This window comes from Pteropus medius, unplaced genomic scaffold (assembly GCF_902729225.1).
Source record: "Pteropus medius unplaced genomic scaffold, Ma_sr-lr_union100, whole genome shotgun sequence".
Taxonomy (NCBI): domain Eukaryota; kingdom Metazoa; phylum Chordata; class Mammalia; order Chiroptera; family Pteropodidae; genus Pteropus; species Pteropus medius.
In genome coordinates this window covers 7,631,724-7,653,060 of record NW_024349799.1, presented here as the reverse complement: position 1 = coordinate 7,653,060, position 21,337 = coordinate 7,631,724, and the positions used below count along the sequence as shown (strand labels likewise).

General features: G+C 44.3%; 1 protein-coding gene across 1 annotated transcript in view; it reads left to right on the top strand.

Annotated features, from left to right (window-relative positions):
• ACACA (acetyl-CoA carboxylase alpha) overlaps positions 1-21,337 on the top strand; it is a 244,652-nt gene that overhangs the window by 220,517 nt on the left and 2,798 nt on the right. Inside the window, exons 51-54 of the mRNA XM_039886513.1 lie at positions 1,498-1,610; positions 12,793-12,947; positions 13,586-13,756; positions 20,178-20,314. Coding sequence (XP_039742447.1) covers positions 1,498-1,610; positions 12,793-12,947; positions 13,586-13,756; positions 20,178-20,314 — 576 coding nt within the window. The remainder of the gene's footprint in view (positions 1-1,497; positions 1,611-12,792; positions 12,948-13,585; positions 13,757-20,177; positions 20,315-21,337) is intronic.

Sequence of the window (21,337 nt, the reverse complement as noted above, 5' to 3'; positions counted from 1 at the left end):
CAAGCACCCCCAAACTCAGAGAGATCTTCTCAGTTCAGATACGCCTGTTCACTCTTTCTCTCTCAGGTATGTGGCAGAGGGAACTTAAAGCAGGTTGGAGTGGAAGGACTGAATCATTAGTCTGACGTTCTAGGGTCCTAACCCAGCTCTTTGCCACTGACTAGTGAGGAACTGGGAACAGTCTTTACTCTCCCCAGGCTGCTGCTTGTCTGTAGAACAAATGGGGTGGCCTTTGTGGCCCTCATTCTATGATTCCAAATCAAAGCTCTCAGAGTCCAGTGTCTCACTCTGGCATTCTAGGAGCCTTGGAGAATGCAGTGTTTGCAGCAAGAACTGCAAGAGAAAATTCCAGGCTTTTGTTGGGAAGTGGTACCTGAAAATTCTTAAGTAAAAAAGATTAAATCCAGCTTCCTCTCATAGTCTATTTTTAAACCTTTCCAAAGTAGATAAATTTCACATTGTATTTCCTTGACATTTCCATCCCAATTCCTACATCCAGTCATTTTATGAGAGTACCTGTAGCTCTCTTTTCTCCAAAATTTCAGCTTCCTACTTCAGAATTGCTTAGGAGAGTCTAGTAGTTTTATTGTTAAATCACTAGGCTTGTATTCTGTGCTTAGGAATTTATTATTTTTAAGTTCTAACCCAACCCCTGATCTGATACCAGATCAAAGCCGATTCTTCTGCAGACTTTGGAACAACACTATGGTTTCAAATCTACCTTCACTTGTTAGACAAGTCTCTTAACTTCTCGTACCTTAGTTTCCTTATCTGTAAAATGAAGGTAATAGTGTTTTACCTTATAGTGGATGTAGATGGCATAGGAGTGTTATGAATATTTTTATGTAAGCACTTAGAACAGTGCCATGCACATAGTAAGCATTAGCTACAATATCTTTTTTAATGTAAAAGTTTAGAAAAAAGAAAGGTGTTTAGTGTCACATTAGTATGCACTAGAAGTAACCTGAGACCAATGCGTTGGCTTTGTCATTTCCATAGCAGTAGGCAGCATGTTTTCTCTAACTGCCTCGCCTGGCCTGGCGTGTCCAAGTCCTACCAGCAGACCGACAGCTATGCGTAAGACCCATCAGCCTCGTCCCCTCACCATATGACCTAAGTGCTGGAGGTTGTTCCCCTGTCACTGCGCCTACATAATCTCTTTATTTCCCCCTGGAAAATAATGTGACTCCCGTTACCCTGGTCAGCTGTAGGTGGTGGAATCTGTGTTCTTCTCCCTTTGGGATAGAAGTAGTCTAGTGTGGTAATGAGAATGCTTTTAATTGCTTTTTGCTGGGCCTTTCTCATACCTCACTTAAACACTTCTCTGGTGGCTGCTTCTCTCCCTGGAGTTGTTTCTGTGAACCATGGGTGGGCAAAACCATATTGAAACTATTTCCTGGTCCACAAATTGTAACTGGCCTCATTCCGTTGTCTCCTTCCTTTAAAATGCCTCTATTTCTGTTTTGTTATGTTTTCTTTTCTTTCTCTTTGATCCAGGGCATCAGTTCTGGAGCCAGAAGGGACAGTAGAAATCAAATTCCGCAGAAAAGATCTGGTGAAAACCATGCGTCGGGTGGACCCAGTCTACATCCACTTGGCTGAGCGATTGGGTATGTCTGCTTGTCCTCCTGACAAATCAATGAGCCATTCAGCTGATTTGTAATGAGTGCATTCTAGGCCAGAAGAGGAGGCACTGAAGCATTTGATCAAATTCATGATAATCTTTATTTACTGTCCTCTATATGGTAAGACCCTGATAGAATGAAATAGTGTGTGTAATAAGAGGGAAAGTGGGCCCTAAAAAGGCTAAAGTCACCCGCATTTTCTTCTGATATTTCCTTGTAGTTCATGTAGCCTGTCATTCTAGGCTTATGGATGTCCTTGTAAAGAATAATTAGCTAGAAGTTGCTGTTTGGGGCTGTCCAAGCAGGCGGGGAATATGCTAGACTTAAATATCCTGTTTCTGCTTGTCTCTTTGGACAACAAGCCCACCTTGCTTCTGGGGGATGCGAGTCAGTGTCATGGGACAGGAAAGCTGGAGACCTTCCCGGGCGGTGTTCTGGGGCCATTCTGAACTAGAGAAGTGGAAGTAAAGATTGTGCACTGTGTGCCTCCAAACAGAGGCTGTGACAGCAGTAGCCCTGGGAGTATTTGCGCTCTATGCTTCCAGCCCTGGCTCTGTTGCTGATTTGTTTCTGGAGTTTTTGGAAGGTGCTTGTGATTTTAACATAGAATGAAACCGTGGGAGTCCTGTGTTGAGTCCAGAGTCTGAATGAGTTTCAGATTCTTTTAAAACACTGATTTTCTGCCCAGGTCTTCCATTGAGCCCCTTGCTGTGTTAGTAAAGATAATTGCTTGAGGTTCTTTTGTTTGTTGGTTTGTTTTGTTTTAGTTTTTCTAAAGAAGCAGAGAGATTGTCTTTAAAAGGTAGTGAAACTCAGTGAATGGAAGGCATAAAAAAGAGAGTTGCTAGCTCATTTATGTTCCAAATGGTAATTTAATTAATAAAGTGCCATTTGTGGACTCTTTATATCCTCACCATCTAGAGACACAAAAACTGAGTGTTTGCCTGCACTCCTGAGACTGCACATCCTGGCATTTGGAGCCTTGAGCCAGGTTGCTTGCCACACGCAGTGACTTGGGTTACAATAAACCCTGTTTGTGTCCCATTGTTTGCCATTAGGCAACAACCAACAATAACTCTAACCCACTGCAGCCTGGTCCTTTTACTGGAAATACACACATACACCAAGAAATTGGCAAAGTTGTTTCTAAAATCTATTGCCACCCAGAGTTGTTGAGAATTTATTTTTTCCTCTTCTCCGAACAGGATAATTACTTCTGACCAACCCCATACACTTTAATTAAAGTAACTGCAGCTCAAGAGCAAGTTACTCACAACTGTACACAGAGAAAGCTCTAAAAGCTTCAGCCACTGATAAGCATCTCACATAGATGGTTCATAATTGCTCCCAGCATCCGGCGATCGTTGCTGCTGTTTTTACCACTAATTCTGTACAAAGGCAGCAATGCCACAATTGCAGGACACAGCAAATTGCATAATTTTTCCTTTTTTTCTTTCTTTTTTTTTTTCTTTTTCTTTTTTTTTCCTCTTTTGCTGGTTTTCTTTCTGGCCAATTTAAAATTTGTCAAAGTCGGTCTTCTTCTGGATCACTGCCCTTTGATATTTCGCGCACTCCATTTGCCACAAACAAGCCGCAGGGCCGAGGTTCATGCTGACTCTAGCAGAAGCAGAGAAAGCTCCATTTATCTTACACTGCCTGCTGAATTCCTACTCATTAACTGGGGGTTCACTGCCTCTTTTTAACCCCCCAATGGCTGTTATCATCCCTTCAGAGTAACTGGGCGGTAGGAATAGGGATCCTCTGACATCTGTTTGCAGAATGACTAGGTGTGAGGGGTGTTGGGCTGAAGCTTCTTTCTCATGAGGGAAAAGTGATATCGCTCCCACCTTCACCCAGCACCTTTTAACTTTTAAAACATAGGATGGGGAGAGGGAGGAAATTCCCAAGTGATGGCCATTTAATCACTTGTTACAAATCACCTCATTATCAATTTACTATCTGCATTGAAGAAAACCATATTTATTTAACCTTGACCAAAATGGCACTAGAGAAAGAATCCTTAGTCTGCTCATTGTGAAGTAAGCTCTGGCCCAAGGCAGCTTGGGAACATGAGCTGGGGATCTGGGATAAAAATAACTATGTACAAGTCTTGGTTATAGTGCTTGCAGGTAAATTGTTGAACTTCTCTGAACATCAATTTCTTCATTAGAAAGTGGAGATAACACCCCCACTCAGCTAATGTGAGGATCAGATGAGTCTGTGTTTGCTTTCAATCTGCAAAGCATTTTTCAAACATAGGGCTTGACATCCTTTCTGTCTTAATCACCCGTAGAAGCAGATCGACAGTTTGGTATCGAGCATTCTGTGGCTTAGGTCCACTTTTGGAGCAAGTGATAAAGGAAGGGAAATAAGAAACAGGAATGATCTTGTCTCTCAGGCATTTGCAGTCTTTCAGGGAGGCCGTACACACCCAGGCATATTTGTGGCACAGTAATCAGCAGGGATGTAACAACATGCTGTGAACACAGCTCCTTTGGCGTTTGGCTTCTTTCTCAGTGCCTAGAACCAGAGATTGCCAAAATGCTTTCTCACAAAGTGGGTGGAAACGACCTCATTTTCCAGATTGGAAGATTGAGGCAAAAAAGAAGAGTTAAATAAATTATCCAAGATATAAAATAAATGTGCATCGGAGCCTGGAGTAAAATTCTGGTTCCTTATGTTCTACTTTTCTAAGGATTCCTCAGATTTGACCTCAACTGAATACTGAGCCTGATCAAAATTAAACAAGAATTCTCTCCCTTTGTGATCTAAAGCCAATTCCACTGACAAAAAATCAGATTTAGGAGAAAGCCTACAGGAGTGGAAGTTATCTTGTGTCCCCAACCTCTTCCCAGATCAGCCCCTGCACTGGGGAGCGTGCTGTCAGATCACTTAGACAACCCAGTGCACAACTGATTGGCAGTGTTCAACAGCATACTATTGCCTCTCTAAGGACGAGTAATACTTAATTTCTGAGCAGCTAACATCTCTTTCAGAATTTTTATCTTTAAAAAATGACCTTTTGTCATTTTATATACTTAGTTGGGTAGGAAGGTGGTAAATTCTGATTATAACAGTGAGTATGAAAATAGTACATACATTGATTCTTAATAGAGGTAGAGGGAAGAATTACCCCAGAAAGAAATGTGATGTGAGCCCAAACACCAGAGTCTTGCACTGCTGGACCCGTTCTGACCCTGGATTCTCAGAACTGAGGCTTGGTAGAGTCATTGTGGGAGGGCTAACATCCTACCATTCTGGTTGCCTTAAGGAAATTAAATTCCTTCTCCAGAAGCAGAGCCCCAGCCCTTCGAGGCCTCTTTGTGTCTCCCTGGCATCCTACCTCCTGACAGAAACAGGAGCAGGGAGGGTGGCTGTGAAGCAGGACGGCCTTTCTAGCCTGGTCTCTTCAGTGCTGAGGTCCTCTCTCGCCCTCCTCTTGTGTTCAGAGGGAAATGATGAATCAATTTAGATAGAACTGTCCAGCTCAAGTGTGAAGCAATTGTAAGTTCCCCACTGCCCCTCTCCCTCATACAAAGGACACCCAGGCAAAGGAGCCACTTAGTGGAACTTTATTCTGCTCCAGACACACATCTCAGTCATGTTCCTGTTCCCAGAGAGCCGGGCAGCCTGCCATGCAGCACCCTGGCTGTGGCCACACGGAGCGTGCCCTGGGAGTGACAGTCTGACTGACACAGGCAGAGGCAACGCTGGCTGAGCTGCTAGCCCTCGCCTGGCCTACACAGCACCCAACACACCTTCTGGCCCAAGACACCTCAGCCGCAGATGGAGTATTGTGGTTGCGGGTGAGGATAAACGTGTCTGTAAGTCTTCAGGAATGCCTTCCTCCCACGCCTTCTCCTCAGCACCCAGGATGACAGAAAAAGGACACTTCCTTGGGTTAAGGGGTTATGAAGGCTAAGCTGATTTTCTGGCAGAGGTGATCAAAGTTATCTGAGCTGTGTGTTTTTCCATCCTTTGTGTCCATGTTCAAGACACCGTAAGCTGAAAAGAGTTAAGTTGCTTGTTTGAAGCAGAAAGCAGCATCCTTACTGGAAAGTTGAGGAAAGAAAGAAGTTCTAATACCCATGCTCGAGAAGTGGCCTCTGGCCCGGCCCTCTCACCTGTTGTGTTTGGAGTGTCCTCACTAGAACCATGGCCACCCAACCACTGTGCTGTGTGGTATGTAGGCCAATGAGAAACTGTAAGATTTTCTGTCGTGAAGGTAGAAATTATAGGATTGCACCTCCCCCCTTAAATTAACAGCAGCTTAAAACACACCTCATCGGACTGATTCAGCAGCTCTTCAGCTTGATAAAATTTACTGCAAAAGTGACAACATCTTCTGGAAAGGAGAGGGGTCATTTGGGTCTGATCCGTTAATCTGATTATATTTGTAAAAGCACTGGGCTTGCCTCTTCCCAGGAAGCAGTGATTCACAATTCCGTCAGGCCAGAGGGACCTGGCAGGCATTTCCTTAGGCTGAACCTGAGCTTCTGTCTGCCTAGAGGCTGTCACCAGAATATGTCTGAGACACCCTGTTCTCCACTTGGTCCCAGCTGATCCAGATCCCTGTTCCTGCACCCACCAGACTCAGAGCAACTTAGAGAAAGAAAACAGCAAAGACTTCGAGGCTTATTGCTACTAGAATTCGGAGAATTCTGTGCTGTTTCCTGGCTGTTTTGTATGGGATGTTTGCATGCGGGGGCGGAGAATAGGGAACAGAGCTGCAGGAGGAGTCATATATTATTTTATTCCTATTTGGGAATGTCTAGGTTTACTATAGTGATTTTTAAAAATATGAACAGCAGAGCACTAATGCCATTGCGAGGAACCTTAGGGTTAAACACCCCTTGAGAAGATTGCTTTTAAAATCAATATGCAAATGAAGTCGTATTTAGATAGGTATGGCCCCTTTTGAACAAAAGCAGATGTATGAAAATGGGATTTAAAAAAAAAAACTAGATACATTGGGAGAAATTATTCCCATTACAAAAGGATTATTTGCTTTACCGAAGGATTCACTGCAGGGTTCCTTCTAAATAGCTCCCTTAAGGCATTTAAAACAGGATCTGATTTACACAGTTTTTCCAGAATGCTTTTGTGTAAGGAAAGGCACACCTGTTATGGATACAGAAATAGTTTTGCAGGGTTTTTTTTTCCCCCACTCTATCTTACTATCTTTATAGAGAAATTTCTTTCAACATAGAAAATGTGATTACATAGATCTTTTACACAGTTACTTAATGTTTGTACTTCTGAATCTTAATAAGACTCCAGCCTTTTTTATGCTGATATTTCAGTCTCAAGTTTGAGGTGTGTGTTCCTGTACCTGAGATATTCTGGAACTAAGTAGAGAGGGTGATCTAGTTTTTTTCTTTAGCTTTGTAAGTATTTAACCAATCAAAGCAAATTGCTTTCTTAAGGAATAAGGGCCCATAAAAGTTAAAATTGGGTTTTAATTTACATAGGCTTCTTAGTATAACTTTTTAAAAAGTTAAGAATTTTTTTAAAAAAGCGCTTTAATATCACATTCTTTTATAAAACATTTTTCCCGTTTGCCAGATTAGAATTGTTATTACATAAATGAGAAACTGAGCTCAGAAAAGGAGAAATTTCAGCAAGGTCACCTAGCGCCTTTGGCTGAGCAGAGAATTTTTTAACCTGTGCCCGATTTTTATTCTAAGCTTTGAAGGTCTCAGCCTTCCTTCCAAAACCTCCTCCATAGCTTTGTCCTGCTCATCCGTAGGATAAAGCTGGCCCCCTCCTGCCCTCCCTCAGGGTCGTGGCTGGGGGAAAACGCCTTCTGCTGCTGAAATCAGTGTCTCAGAAGCTTTTCTCTAGGTTTGACCCCACAGGGGAGAGATGTGGCTCTTCATTACGTCCTGGCCCCAGGAACACCTGACAGGATGCTGCCCTGTGGACACTTGTGGGTCGATTTAACTGGTTTCATTTAAAGAGCATGGTCTCTGAAGCCAGACTACCTGAGCTCAGATCCCAACCCCACCATTTCCTAGCTTTGTGGCCTTGGGCAAGTTACTTCATTTTTTTGTGCCTTAGCGTTCTTCTCATTGGTAAAATAGTGATCTTTTAGGGTTGTTACAAGGATTAAATGAGGTACTAAGTACTTAAACAGCACCAGCACATAGCACATCTTGATAATGTTAGCTCTTCTCATTTGATCAGATTAGTAATGCCTCTTCTCTACTTAACTCTTTACATTTAAAATTTTTAATTATAAAGTTAGATTCACGAGGACTTTTTATTTGGGGAGGGAAGTTTGATGGGTGTAACCTACCTCTCTTCTCTCATTTCAGCCTTTACCTAAAGTAGGATTCTAGAAAAGAATGACTTTCCTCCCTGTAGCATGTTCTTAAACACACTCGTACACATGCACACACACCGACTTGCTGTCCTAAAAACCCCGAGGCCCTGCAATCTGGCTAGAAAAGAAAGAAAACCATTCCAAGATATTTAATTGTACAGGGAGCTTACAGAATTGATCGAGAGCTTAGCTTTTTACAATAGTCCAGTGAATAAGAAATGCTCCTGACAAACGATCAATGATAGGATAATCACTCTTTATCCCCCTCCTCATTCTTACCTTCTTTCTTTCAGGAGAACAGGGTTCAGAAGTCAAAAATCTTTATAGACGCCGCTTTTAAATTAAGCAGAAAATAGACATTGACATATTTGTTAATCTCCCTTAAATCATTACCGGGGCTGGCTGCTTTGCTGTACAAGGAGAGAGAGGCCCTCAGTGTGCTACACAGGGTCTAACTAGCTGAAGAGCAGCATTTTATTTTTAGAAATTCTAGAAAACCTTTTATTCCCCCCTTAAAACAAAGCACACAAATCCTCGGCTCTCACATGCATTTAAAAATACATACATCCTCTACTTCAGTGTCTCCCTCGCTTTGATGCTTTTTTGAGGTAGGTCTTGAGCTGCGATCAGAGGCATTACTGAAGGAATCAAATGAGGTGGACTTTGAGGGGATGTTCTGTGATCTTCTTAGTTTCAGGGGGCCAGAACCTGACAGGTGTTTATCTTGTTACACTTTCAAAGCTTTAGGATAGCTTCATTGGGTGGACAGCACCTTTGTTTGTCCAGGAGCCACCCTTCTCTATCCCTCCAGCTCAGTAAAGCCAAGGCCTTTTTCCCATAATGCTCTACTCCTGAGGAATTATGGAATTCTGCACCCAGCGCTGAGCTGAGCTATTAACTCCTCTGTAACACAATGAACCAAACTCTCAAACTGATTATCCTTCTGTGGCCACTACCAGGATACCTGTTTGGCCGCCTTCTGTACCATTTAACGCGGAGGAACATAGGCTTCAGAGACAGCCAGACTCAGGTGTAAATCCTGACTTTGCTACTTAAGAGCTGGATGCCCTCAGGCAAGTCACTTTACATTTCAGATCCTTGGTTTTTCTCATTTGTAAAATAGACACCCAGTTTGTAAGGTTGAGTTGCTACAAGGATTAAAGATGTTGTGTGTGAAGCAACTTAGAAAGGCTCAGTAATATTTAGGTATTCAGCTTGGCAGCAGTGGTAACAACTGACCAGACCTAACTCTGAATTGTGCCTGGTGACTTAGGAGCCATGTGATCCTGAAAGCCTTGAGTGCAGTGCCTGGTGCATAGTAATTGCTCAGTAAATGGTATGTGTTTTATATGGTGCACACATATGTACAAGCTCGATGTTGGCTGTTTACCCAGAGGGACAATGTTGTAAGGGTCTGGAACTTTTTATTCAGCCATATCCATGGTCCTGCCATCCCCTGCCCCATCCAGCAGGGTTGCTGTTTTAGTTTTTGATCTCACAATCTCACAATAACAGGAGTAGCTATTCTTAAATCTTAAGTCTGACCTCCAGAATGGGAATTACTGAAGACCTTGTCTTGGTCTCAGTTGTGGAATGGGACTAAGATGGAACTTCAGCTTTATCAGCCAGGAGTCCTCCATCATCAGTTAGCCTTTTCTGGAATTAAAGAGAGACTACTACTGAAGCACTTGTCCCCCACCTCAAGTAAGCAAGAAGGAACAACAGAACAGTGTTCAAAAGCTTCGGGAGCCTCACTGCTGCATTTGAATCTTGCTCTGCCACTTTCTAGCTTTGTGACCTCGGTAATTTACATAAATTCTAAGTACCTCAGTTTCCTCACCTATAAGATGAGGATAATAAGAATACCAACCTCATAAGGTTGTTGTGAGGATTAAATGAGTTAATAGATATAAAACACTTAGAATAGTGCCCAGTACCCTGTAAATATTAGCTTTGATTATTGATCATATGCATTGGGGAGCCAGGAGAAACTTCTTTTAGTTGCGCTTATTCTTTTTAGCTTTCCACTTGATATAATTTTACAGAAAAGTTCTAAGAATAGTACAGAGGACTTCTGATGCCTTTTCTCAGTTTCACCTATTGTTAACGTCTTGTCTCATTTGCTTTATCATTTCTGAATACTCATACCCATGTGCTTGCTCGCTCTTTCCCTCCCCTCTCCACACACACACACACACACACACACACACACACACACACACACACTTTGAGTCTTCTGAGTGTCGTGGTATTATGCTCCTTTTATCCTGAAATGTTACCATGTGTTTCTAAAATTACACTTTCCCATATTTTATTAACAACCGTTACGTTATCCCAGAAGGAACTGTAACAGTGAAAATGCTACTATCCTAATCCATGATTCATATTCAAATTTTACCAATTTTCTCAATAATTTCCTTTATTGCTTTTTTTTTTTTTGAGAGCTAATCCCAGATTACACATTACAATTTGTTGTCAAGTGTTTTCAGTCTCCTTTAATTCGGAATGATTCTTTGGCCTTTCCTTGTCTTTCAGGTCAGTTTTATGTAGCATGTTCCTTAATTGGGGCTTGTCTTATATTTCTCCATAGTTAAAATCAAGCTGCACTTTGGGCAAGAACATCGCAAAAGTGATATGACGTCTTTCTCAACACATTATGTCAGGAAGCACATATCAGATTTTCTTGTTCCTCGTAATGGTAACTTGTTTAAGGTTTTGTTCACTAGGTTAATCCACTATAAAAGTGCCATTTTCCCCTTTGTAATTAATGAGTCGTTTTTAAGGAGATACTTTGAAACTATAACTATCCTGCTCCTCATCAAACTCTCACCTGCTAGTTTTAGTATCCATTGATAATTCTTGGCAGAACCAATTAATGTGGTGATTGTAAAATGGTGATTTTCAAATTCCATCATTCCTTCAACATCTATTAATTGCCAGAAGGGAGAGCTTCTCCCTCATTCAATTATTTATATCAGGATGGACCCACAGGTTCTTCTTTTATTCCATAAATAATCTGTCTGATAATAAACATTCTTTTTATTTTTTTGATAAATGTACTGCTCAGATTTTCCCAGATTGGCCAATGGGAACACCTTCAAACTGGCTCCTGTGGTGCCCGTTTGTCATGTCCCAATCATTTCTTGAGTGCATCCTTGCTCTCTGTGACAATTATGTTCCGGGCTCATTTTATATTTTCCCTGCCTCAGCCCTGGAATTAACCATTTCTCCAAGGAGTCTTGGCTCCTTTTACCGGAAAAGGAAAAACGTTTGCTTCCCTTTCAAGGATGTTATAACTGAGACAGTCTCATCAGAAGAAAGAAGTCGGCCCTCCTCCCATCAGTTCTCCAGACAGATCCACATTAGAGGGAATGGGCCTTCATCTCATCCCAAATCATGCGGCCAGTGCCAGCAGGTTGTTTTCCTGATTTGGAAAGAAGGCGGCTGAGGTTCAGGGGCCCTAAGTGATGTCAGCAATTGCCTTGTATGCGACAGCCCAAGAAAAGATAGCCTTCAGCACTCTTCAGTTTTAAAGTAGTGATGAGTTTTTAAAAAGAAGAGGTAGAGTTGGGCTTCCAAAAACCTCATAAAAATGAAGCCAGGTGCTATAGTTACATCCCTGTTCCATTAGCATGTGTTTGTATATAATACTTACAGCTCACTCAGCAGCCCAAGGCTGTTTATGGCATATGATTCATAGCGGCATAAAAAGCAAGGCCTGTTCCCAGAAAGACATGCCTGAAAAAGACCTTTCTCTTCTGCATCTTGTCACCTGTGGTCACGTATTTGTCAGCTTTGGTGACAAAGCACTTCAGGTTGTCCGTAACACCGAGGGCCATCACCTATTGCTCCTCCAGCTAGACTTACTCCTCCTTACTAGGCAGCCAACTAAATTTTCAGTATTGATCGCAGGTCCCATTCTGAGAGTAATTAGGAATAAAAACACAAATAACAGCACCTCTGCTGGGACACTATTGTCGGGGTGGGGGGAGCGCTGTTATAAGGAATTCCAAAGTCTCCTATCTATTGAGTGAGGGTACTGTGTGCTTTGTAAGCTCAGTGATCCAAATGGGGTTGGTGGGCTGGCTGCCTTTCTTTTTTTACCTCTTTCCTTCTCTCTTAGCCCAAGAACTAGAATGTCTTTGTCACCGTGGTCAGGGGTTGCCTATGTCAGCAAACAGCCCAGGCAGAAGGCTAGGAAGCTGGCTAATCCACTGAGCCGGCACGGGTCACACAGATCTGGCTCTAAAAGAATTGGATTCTAATTTCAGATTAAGAGAGTCTAAACCTGGGTTGAGAAGCTGTGGAGTAAAAGAGCTGGCGACTTTAGGAGTCCTTCGGACCCTTATTGAGCAGGGTGGGACACTGGTGTGGACATGAGCAAAGGGGAGCTGCGGATCTGTGCCCGGAAGCACAGGGCGTGCTCTCCCGCCACGTGCCGCACGCTAGTAGTCCAGCTGCTCTGACGCTGGTCAGCAGAACACGGGCACGGTGTCCTTCGCAGGAAAGGAGGGGCCGGCTGGCAGTCAGTGAGACAATGAGACACACAGGCCTCCAGGTAGTGTTGTGCACCTGCTCAGGGAGAGGCCTGAAGAGAGGCCATGGCTGCTTTCACAGCTGTGACCTCCACGGGGAAAGGAGGCCCTGTGGGTTCCCCATGGCAAGGTAAAGACAGGTCTGGCATCTCAAAGAGTCTTGTAACTCAGCATAGAGGTGGTGAAGACAGTGGATGGAGAGCAGGTCACAGAGGGTGTGATTTTGAGATTCCTGTGACTGTGGCTACTTCTGAGCAGAGATTCCTGGTCACCACAGAGTGTGACGGGCAGCTTTATTTAATTGCAGGCACCCCAGAGTTAAGTGCAGCTGAGCGGAAGGAGCTGGAGAACAAGTTGAAGGAGCGGGAGGAATTCCTAATTCCCATTTACCATCAGATAGCCGTGCAGTTTGCTGACTTGCACGACACACCGGGCCGGATGCAGGAGAAGGGTATTATTAACGTAAGTACAGTGGTTGCCACTTCTCCTGACTTGTCAGAGATCCAAGGGCGAGCAAGTGTGTCTCATGCACACAGGCTCACAAGCAGGGAGCCGTTAGGGCTGGATCGAAACAGCTTGTGCAGATCGACCTGTTTTCACTTTTTTTGGAGAGACTTTTCCCTTTCTCTATATCCACTATCATCCTCAAACAATTTATGATATAGGTTGTCTCCTGGACTCCTCAGGAGGCAAGCTCCATTTTACTGGTGGGAAACTGAGTTACATATTACTCCACTGGGGAGAGCTGCCTAGGTGGTCCTCAGGCTTGAGTTACTACAGCGTCAGGGTCCAGCAGCAGCTGACTCACAGTTGATTTGCACGCAAGTTTGAGCCATCAGCTCAAAACCAGTTCCTCACCTTGTTATATGGGAATTCACAGTCCCTTCCCCAGAATATCCCCACCATGAGTGGGGTTTCCAGTAGCCATGCCCATCACACTGCTCGGGCCTGTGGTCAGCAGGGCGTAGGGGCTGCATTCCAAACTGGGGAGACATCCACAGGTTCGGGGAGCTCGTACCAGCTCTTGAGTCTCTGAGGGGCTTGCTGGAAAGTAGGTCTCTGGGGCTGGGGTACCTGAGTTCATTCTTATCTGTGTATAGGACATCCTGGACTGGAAAACATCCCGTACCTTCTTCTACTGGCGGCTGCGGCGTCTCCTGCTGGAGGAGCTGGTCAAGAAGAAAATCCACACTGCCAACCCTGAGCTGACTGATGGCCAGATCCAGGCCATGTTAAGGCGCTGGTTCGTGGAGGTAGAAGGAACGGTGAAGGTAGGTGGGCACCCTCAGCAGCCCTCATGCTGCGCTCCTCACCCCCGCCAGAGGATTGCAGGCTTGTCGTCTTGGAACCTCCAGGCCTCTACGGATGGGAGTTGGTGGGGAGCACATAGGCCTAAGCCCTGTTTCCTCCCCCACAGTAACACGTTGTGATGGCTTGTTAGAAGAGGTGGAGGGCATTTTTTTGCAGCTCAGTCACTCAGCAAACTCGTTTGAATACTCACTACATACCAGACACTGCATTAGGCTGTGGGGACATGGCAGTGAAAGGCAAATGCTGTTCCTATCCACACACAGCTCACCATCTAGAGGGAGAGACAGGTTAGTCAGGAGGTTGCATACAATAGTGAGACACATCACACATGGCAAACCCAGGACATCACAGGGCGCAGAGAAAGGATACCTGACCCACTCTTTGGGAAGAGGAAGGGGAGTCTGGGAAGACTTCTAGGAGTGATGTCTCAGCAAAGACCTGAAAACAAAGTAGAAATGAATGAGAAAAAGAGGTTAGATTGGGAAGTGTAGGAGGAATGTTCCAGAAAGAAGGAACAGCATGTTCTAAGGCCTGACAGCAAGAGCAACATGCATCGTGGCTATTTCAGGATGGCTCAGAGACTGGGGTTGTGCAAGGCCATGGAAGCGGTGTTGAGGGGCTTGGACTTGGTCCTGGGTGCTGTGGGAAGCCACTGAGGCATTTTAAGCAGCAGAGAGATGTCTGGTTTGTGGTGTGGGAGGACTGCTCAGGGGGCTGTATGGAGGGTGGGACTGGAGGAGGCAGGAGCAAGAAGCCTGATAGGAGGCGACGGAAATCTAGGCAGTAGGCGCCATGACCACAGTTAGAGGTCTTCTGATTTCAAACCTGAGCTGGAAGGAAATGGGAACTCTGAATCTGGCATATTCTTGGGGTGATCTCACAGAGAGGTGATGCCTTGAAGCAGTGACCCTGCTGAGGTGGTGTCACTAATGTTCTTGTCGGCGAGTCCGAGGCCAGGACAGCCAGGCACCAGCCGTTGCCCCAGGATTCATGGGTTGCACAAGACAGGCCACTGGAGGATGAGAAGGAGAAGTTGGAACTTTTGTTTCTATTTATTTTTATTAAGGAAAGGAAATTAACCTTTATTAGTAGACTATGGATTAAACGTAAATCATATACATCATATAAACATTTTATCAGAATACTGGTAGTATGTGTTAGAAATAGAGTTGGAGGGCTGGATGGCGGGCACTCCAGCCTCTTCCTGGAAAGCACTGCCTGAAGTCTGCCGAGTGTTCTTGGGAAGGAACTCCAAGATTTGCTGTCAGTTTTAAAGTCAATGAATTAGGGTACTTCTAAGATTCACCTTTGTGTTAACTCTACCCATTTCTTTACGACTTTGGATAAATATTTCAGATGTACAGCAGGGGAATGCAGCCTTATGTGACATTTGGTTCAGGTTAAGGTCAGTCTGTGGTATCATAATTGAGTGAGACAATTTCGTCAGTGGCTCCCGGCAGCTTCTAGTGGACGTTGGCATTGAAAGTCACACAAGTGTAAAATGAGAGGTTGTTCTGCAGTTCAGAGTGGCCGGCTAGGTAAATGGAGTGTGCGCGTGGCCGGGAGAGGCCACACCGCCTTCCTGCCACATTAGCCACTAATGGACGTGCACGGCCTCAGTAGGCACAGGATGAGGAGAAGGGATGGTTTCCCTCCGAGCATGAAGTGAGTGGATAGGCCCTTCGGTTGCTCCTTCGCGTTCTGCTCCCAGGGGACAGTGTATCTGGAGAAGTAGGTCATTGCCATCTCTTACCTATGGAAAGAACGGTGGATTGTGTGTACATAGATTTCCTGGCTGGAAATCAAGTGCTGAGGACATCCCAGCTCCATGGCTCAGGAAGAGGCTGCCTGAGGCACTGGGAGCCAACTAAACCCAAGAACTGAGGCTTGTACAAAAGACAGCTTTCCCTGAGCTCTCAGGCCAGGACAGCCGAGGAGAGGAAGGAAGGGCGGGTGATCCTGTAATGTGGCTTTGAAACCTCCTTCCATATTCTGCAGGCTCAGCAGGACCTAGTTTAGTGTGGGGCGGGTGATAAAATCTGCAGTGCCCTTGAGAGAAGAAAGTGTTGCAATGTTCAAAAGCCATCTCTGCTGCCGCTGAAGGGCTGACATAGAATCTGCTCCGTGTTTGGGCTTAAAGCCTTAAAACCATCGCTTTTTGTTGGTCCCTCAAACAGTGATAGATAGTGTGTGCTCTGTCTCTCAAGTGCAAAGACTGGCTGAGTCTAGACCCTGGCTTTGCACCAAGAAGTGACCCTCTAATCCTTATTGTGGCTACTGGTAGGAAAAGACATTTAGTGATAGGCATCTATTAGCCATGCTGTGTGTTCTTTTTTCCCAGAGAATTTGTTTTTCTTAATCTTTATCCTGAAAAAAAAAAAAAAAAAGATTCTGGGACAGAAAATTTGAAGACAACTGTGACATTACATAACTGAGCAATGTCATTCTTTTTTTTGCCCTCAGAGAAATCTGCTACCATAAGTTATGGGATTCTGTTTGAGCCCCCGGGACAGTCCTATTGTAGGAAATAGTAGGGTTTATGGTTCCTAGTTTTACTGCAGGCAGAAGAAAGGCATCACTACAGCTTCCTGAAAAAAAAAATAACAAGAATTTAGGTTTAAACTGGATTGTAAAAACATGGTACACATTTGTTTCATGGGCATGTTTTCTCTTTTAATTCTTAGATCCACAGTTTGAGGTTTTTCAACTCCCACCCCCACCCCCAGTAGTAGAAATTGAGATTAGAACTCTGCGTGGAGCAGTGAGAAAAACATGGGTTTTAGAATCTTACAGACTTTTTGGATCCCAGTTTTGCCAGTTACTGGTGTGGACAGATTATTTAAGCGTATGTTTCTCATGTGTAAGTGGGGATGATGTTCATTTCACAGGGCTCAGTGAGATTTAAATGACATAAGTATTGCACGCAGCGCCTGGCACTTGGTAAACCAAATCTGCTGGTTTCCTCCTCCCAGCACAGCATGTTAGACTAAGGGTTAAAGATGTATAACTTAACAGTCTTGGCAGGAAGGGGGTTGGTTCCATGAGCAGAGTCTCAGTAACTGTTCTTCGATTTGGCTTTCTCTAATTTATTGACAACCTAGGATGCCATAATATGTCCTGTTTGTCCAGATAGTTACCCATTCGCTCTTATTCTGGATTCACAAATACGATGAAAGGTTTAGTGGCAGCCCTTGTGAGGACGATAGAGGAAAAAGCACCGATGATATAGTCATTCGATTTCCACTGACCTCAAGTTACCCTTGGACAGGTCTCATACACCAAACTTCTGATTTAGGGCTAGGGAGGCAGGAGGTGAGGCAGAACCTGAAAAGTACTACTTGGCCCCTCTGGGCCTGAGGCCAAGACTGGAGTGGCTCTCAGGAGACCCTAGCCCACATGGCTATTTGCTGTTGTACTCCAAAGCCTCAGAAAAATATCACATTGCTGGAGGTATCTCCAGGGAGCTCACAAGGTGAGTTATCTATAGGGCATGGTAATCAGGGCTCACATCCATCAGTCTGTGCCCTGATCACTCCCTGGCCCTGCTGTACCATTGCATTAGGAGGGCTTAACAGCTATCTAGTATGTTAGAAATGAAACTTTCCAAACAAGTCATTTAGATTTTGTAAGATAGAGTAATTACTACACACAATTAGCGAGGCCGAGTAGTACCAGAGATATTATCTGCTGATGCCGAGAGAGAAAATGTCTCCTGAAGATTACTGTAAGGCCACTGTTGGGATGTTCAATTATCAACATTTTATCAGTATTAAAATGTTCTGTCAGGCAGGTGACATATGGGCCCAGGCCTGTGATGAGGTTAGCAGCCCTATAGTTCACTGGTTTAAAATCCACACTCGGACAGTAGGAATAACAAACTACGTTTTCATAATTTTGAAGGAAATAATAATGGCTTTTATTTTTTCTGGGAATAGGGTTGCCTCATCCTTCTGATGGCTGGAGCGAGGAGTCTTACAACTGTGTCCTAAGAGAGCAGACAAGGAACTGTAAACCCCCTAAGCCAGAGGAAGGGAGCCTTGTTTTTCTGGTGGGGGGAATGGAGAGTTAGCTCACAACAGTTTACTAAACCCAGGTCTGTGGCATTGTGAGTGCTTATGTTTGTTTATTCTTACTAAAAATGCAGCTGCCTTGGATCTGCAACCCATTTGCCTTTTTATGCAGTGTGATCTAAACTTCACTGGGGTTCAGCTCATTGGTTGTCATCCAGTTGCTGAACCTGAAGTGAACAGCAGGTCTTTCTGAGAAGGGCATTTTCAAAAGGGAGACTTTAAAGAGCAACAGTCCTAAAACTTGGAATGTGTTGCTCTAATCCTGGCTAGGAACTTTTTTAATGTTTAATTTAAACACCTAGCATAGTCTGATGCTGCAGGAGAGGAAGGCAGAAGAGTTTTCTCTAGAGGGTAGCTGGCTTTCCAGTACAGTGTCTGAGCATCGTTAGAAGCAGGCATCTCGTTAGCTAATACATTACACCAATCAAGGAGAGTTATCTTAAGCCACAATTAATCTGCTCCCTGGCATATGTTGATAGGAAAGCATCATGCTGTTTCTTAATTAAAAGCAAACGGATTAAAAATGATTAATAAGAGTATTAAATATTCTCCTAAACGAAAGGCTTTGGGATTCTTGGGTAAATCTAGGTTTTTTTTTTCCATACTGAAACCCAAGCAGCAGTCATTGTTTTAGGTTTTCCCACCTCCAGAGCTTCGTAAGTAGGGCATGGTCAGAAGTCCTCAAGCCATGGAGAAGTCTAAATTACCAGTGATGGGGATGAAGACGTCAGAGCCCGGGTGTATGTGTGTGTGGAGTGTACGGAAGCTTGAATGCAAGAGTTAAGACAGCATCACCACCACCACCCTTGGCAGTAGATTGATGGGCAGGCACCTCCTCCAGAACAAAACACTGCCCTGCCGTTAAGCCTCAGATGTCAGTAGTCCTGACCTAGGCCCAGAGAGGTGGGAAGGCTGGCACAGGTTTGCACCATCTTAGCCACACCACCTTGACTAGGAGAGCCGATCTTTTTATCAGTGATTACAGAGATGGGCAAATTTGGGAGCAGAAAAGGAACTGGACAAAGAGCTAGAAAAGGCACATTGCTGATCCTTAATCCTGGGGCTCCTTAATCCTTCAACTGTGAAGGACTCCTTCTTAAGAACTGTTAGGAATCTGGAAGTCAATTACATAATAACCAGTCACAGCTAACTCGCCACCTAATTTAGAGATGGGGAAGTGAGAGTCTGAAAAGAAACCATTATTTTTAAAGGCATGAAATCGAAAATGACGCAGTGCTGTTTCTTACGGCACGATGCCTCTGGAAGGGTGTGATGAAAACATTTCCTCTGTGCCTTGTGGGCCCTGGCGTCACAGCTGCGGTAGGCACAGGTTTCCTGAGCCACATCTCTGAGAGCCCCTAATGCACCCACCTATTAAATTACAGCGCCAAACTCATTGTCATTCTGACTTTGACTTCGTTAGTGATAACAGAGAAGGATAGCGCACCTTTAAATGACGAGCTTTGTGTTTAATTACCCAAACAAAATGACATAAATATGAATGAGCCCTAATGGTGGTACTTGGTTTTCCGGAAACCATTAACAAAACGATTCCTAAATGATTTGTAAAGAAAATGAGAGGAGAAGAGAGCAAGGAGAAGGCTATTAGGTTTCTAACACACTCCTGAATTATTATGTAGTCAACTACCTAGGAAATCCTCAGCTAAATGATCTTGAAAAAAGAGAAGCGAGAGGTGGTTTGTTGAGACTTTCAGGGTTACAGACTTCTTCACCTTTTTGAATACTCCCATTGAAAGTAAAATGGGTTTCTGGCCTGGTGGCTGTCCCCTAGTGGCAAGGCTTCCCTCACGTCAGTGCCCCTCAGCGCCTTGTTGAAGGACCGTGGGCTCTACCTCAGGACACTGCTACAACCAGGCGGCTCATCTGCCGGGCCTGCCTGGGACGAGAGACATACATTTTAAGAACTGTCTGTTCCTCAAAAAGCTGCACATTTCATTTTAAATCACCAAACAACCTCTCCCTCTCAATCAGCACTTCACTAAACAATGTGGGCTTCTAACTATTTTTCTCAAATCTGCCAGGTGATTAAATTCTCTTCACCTTTGTGGAATAGGTAGAGACCTACAGTGACAGGCCCAGAGTCAGTGTTGAGCGCTGATGCCTCTGGAGGGTGAGGACAGCTCCTGTCTTGAGGCCTGTTTTCTCCTCCTCCTCCAATCCCAACAGTAATGGAGAATAGCGAACAACTTTTTCACATGGAGCAAGCTTTTGGAGTGAATTTTTCAGCTGTCGAACTGTCAGGGTGTCCGGCCGGGTGCCTGATGTTTGACCAGGACTCATCTGTTGGCAGGCCTACGTTTGGGACAACAACAAGGATCTGGTGGAATGGCTGGAGAAACAGCTGACAGAGGAAGACAGCGCTCGCTCGGTGATAGAGGAAAACATCAAATACATCAGGAGAGACTACGTCCTCAAGCAGATCCGCAGGTGAGGCCCGCAGTGGGGGTTCCTCTCAGAGCAGTGGGGCTCACCTCTTTGGAATGAAAGACTTAAAAACAAACCTTGAGATGATGATGCCTTATAATCTTCATGGTCTCTGAGACCACTGTATTTGACACAGATGAAAACAGAGCCCTGAAGCACAGTTCTTTCTCAGCTTCTGGTCCCTAGGAGCACTTAGTAATCATCTCAGCTGGATGAAGGCTTAAATTCACTATGCCCCCCACCATTAGCTCCCAATGCAGATGCTCCAACTGGATGAATGAGTCTGTGAGGGAAGCCAGTTGCCCGGTAGTTTCGTGGGGAACTACGCCCTCCTGTCCCCCAGCCAGGAGTTAGCTGTGTTCTTCTAGAGTCTTGGTCTTCCCCATGGGATGAGGGGGCGGGGAGGGTGGTACTGCTGGGGACATGTTTTTAAAACTTCTTATTTGGAAACATTTTACCTAAAGCTAAAACTGTTTTTGCAAAACTAAAAAGAGTACAAAGAACAAATTTGTACCTAGAAGTACTTGTTGTTTACATTTTACCCCATTTGCTTTATCATTCATGAGTATGCTTGCTCTCATCAATCCACCCTTTGTAGAACTGTTCATTTTGAGTTTGTCAGATGTTTCCTCATGATTAGATTCAGGTTATATAGTCTCAGCCAGAATGTCACATACGTGATGATGTGGCCTTCACAGGGCACTGCATCTGGAAAGACAAAGTGTCATCTGCCCCTCCTGTTTTGATCACATAGATATTATTCAGTTTATCCACTGTATAATTATAGATTTCCCCCTTGTACCCAGTAAGCAGTCTGTGGGGAGATACGTTAAGGCCATATAACCATCCTGATCTTCAGCAGAACTGCCACCTAGACTTAGCATCTGTGGATGATACTTGCCTGATCCAATCTTTACAGTGAGGTTACAAAAATGATAGCTTTCCAAACACAAGCATGTCCTGCATAGTCGCCACTCCAATTCTACTATAAGCAAAAGTCCTCTCTCCTCCTCCACTCATTTATGT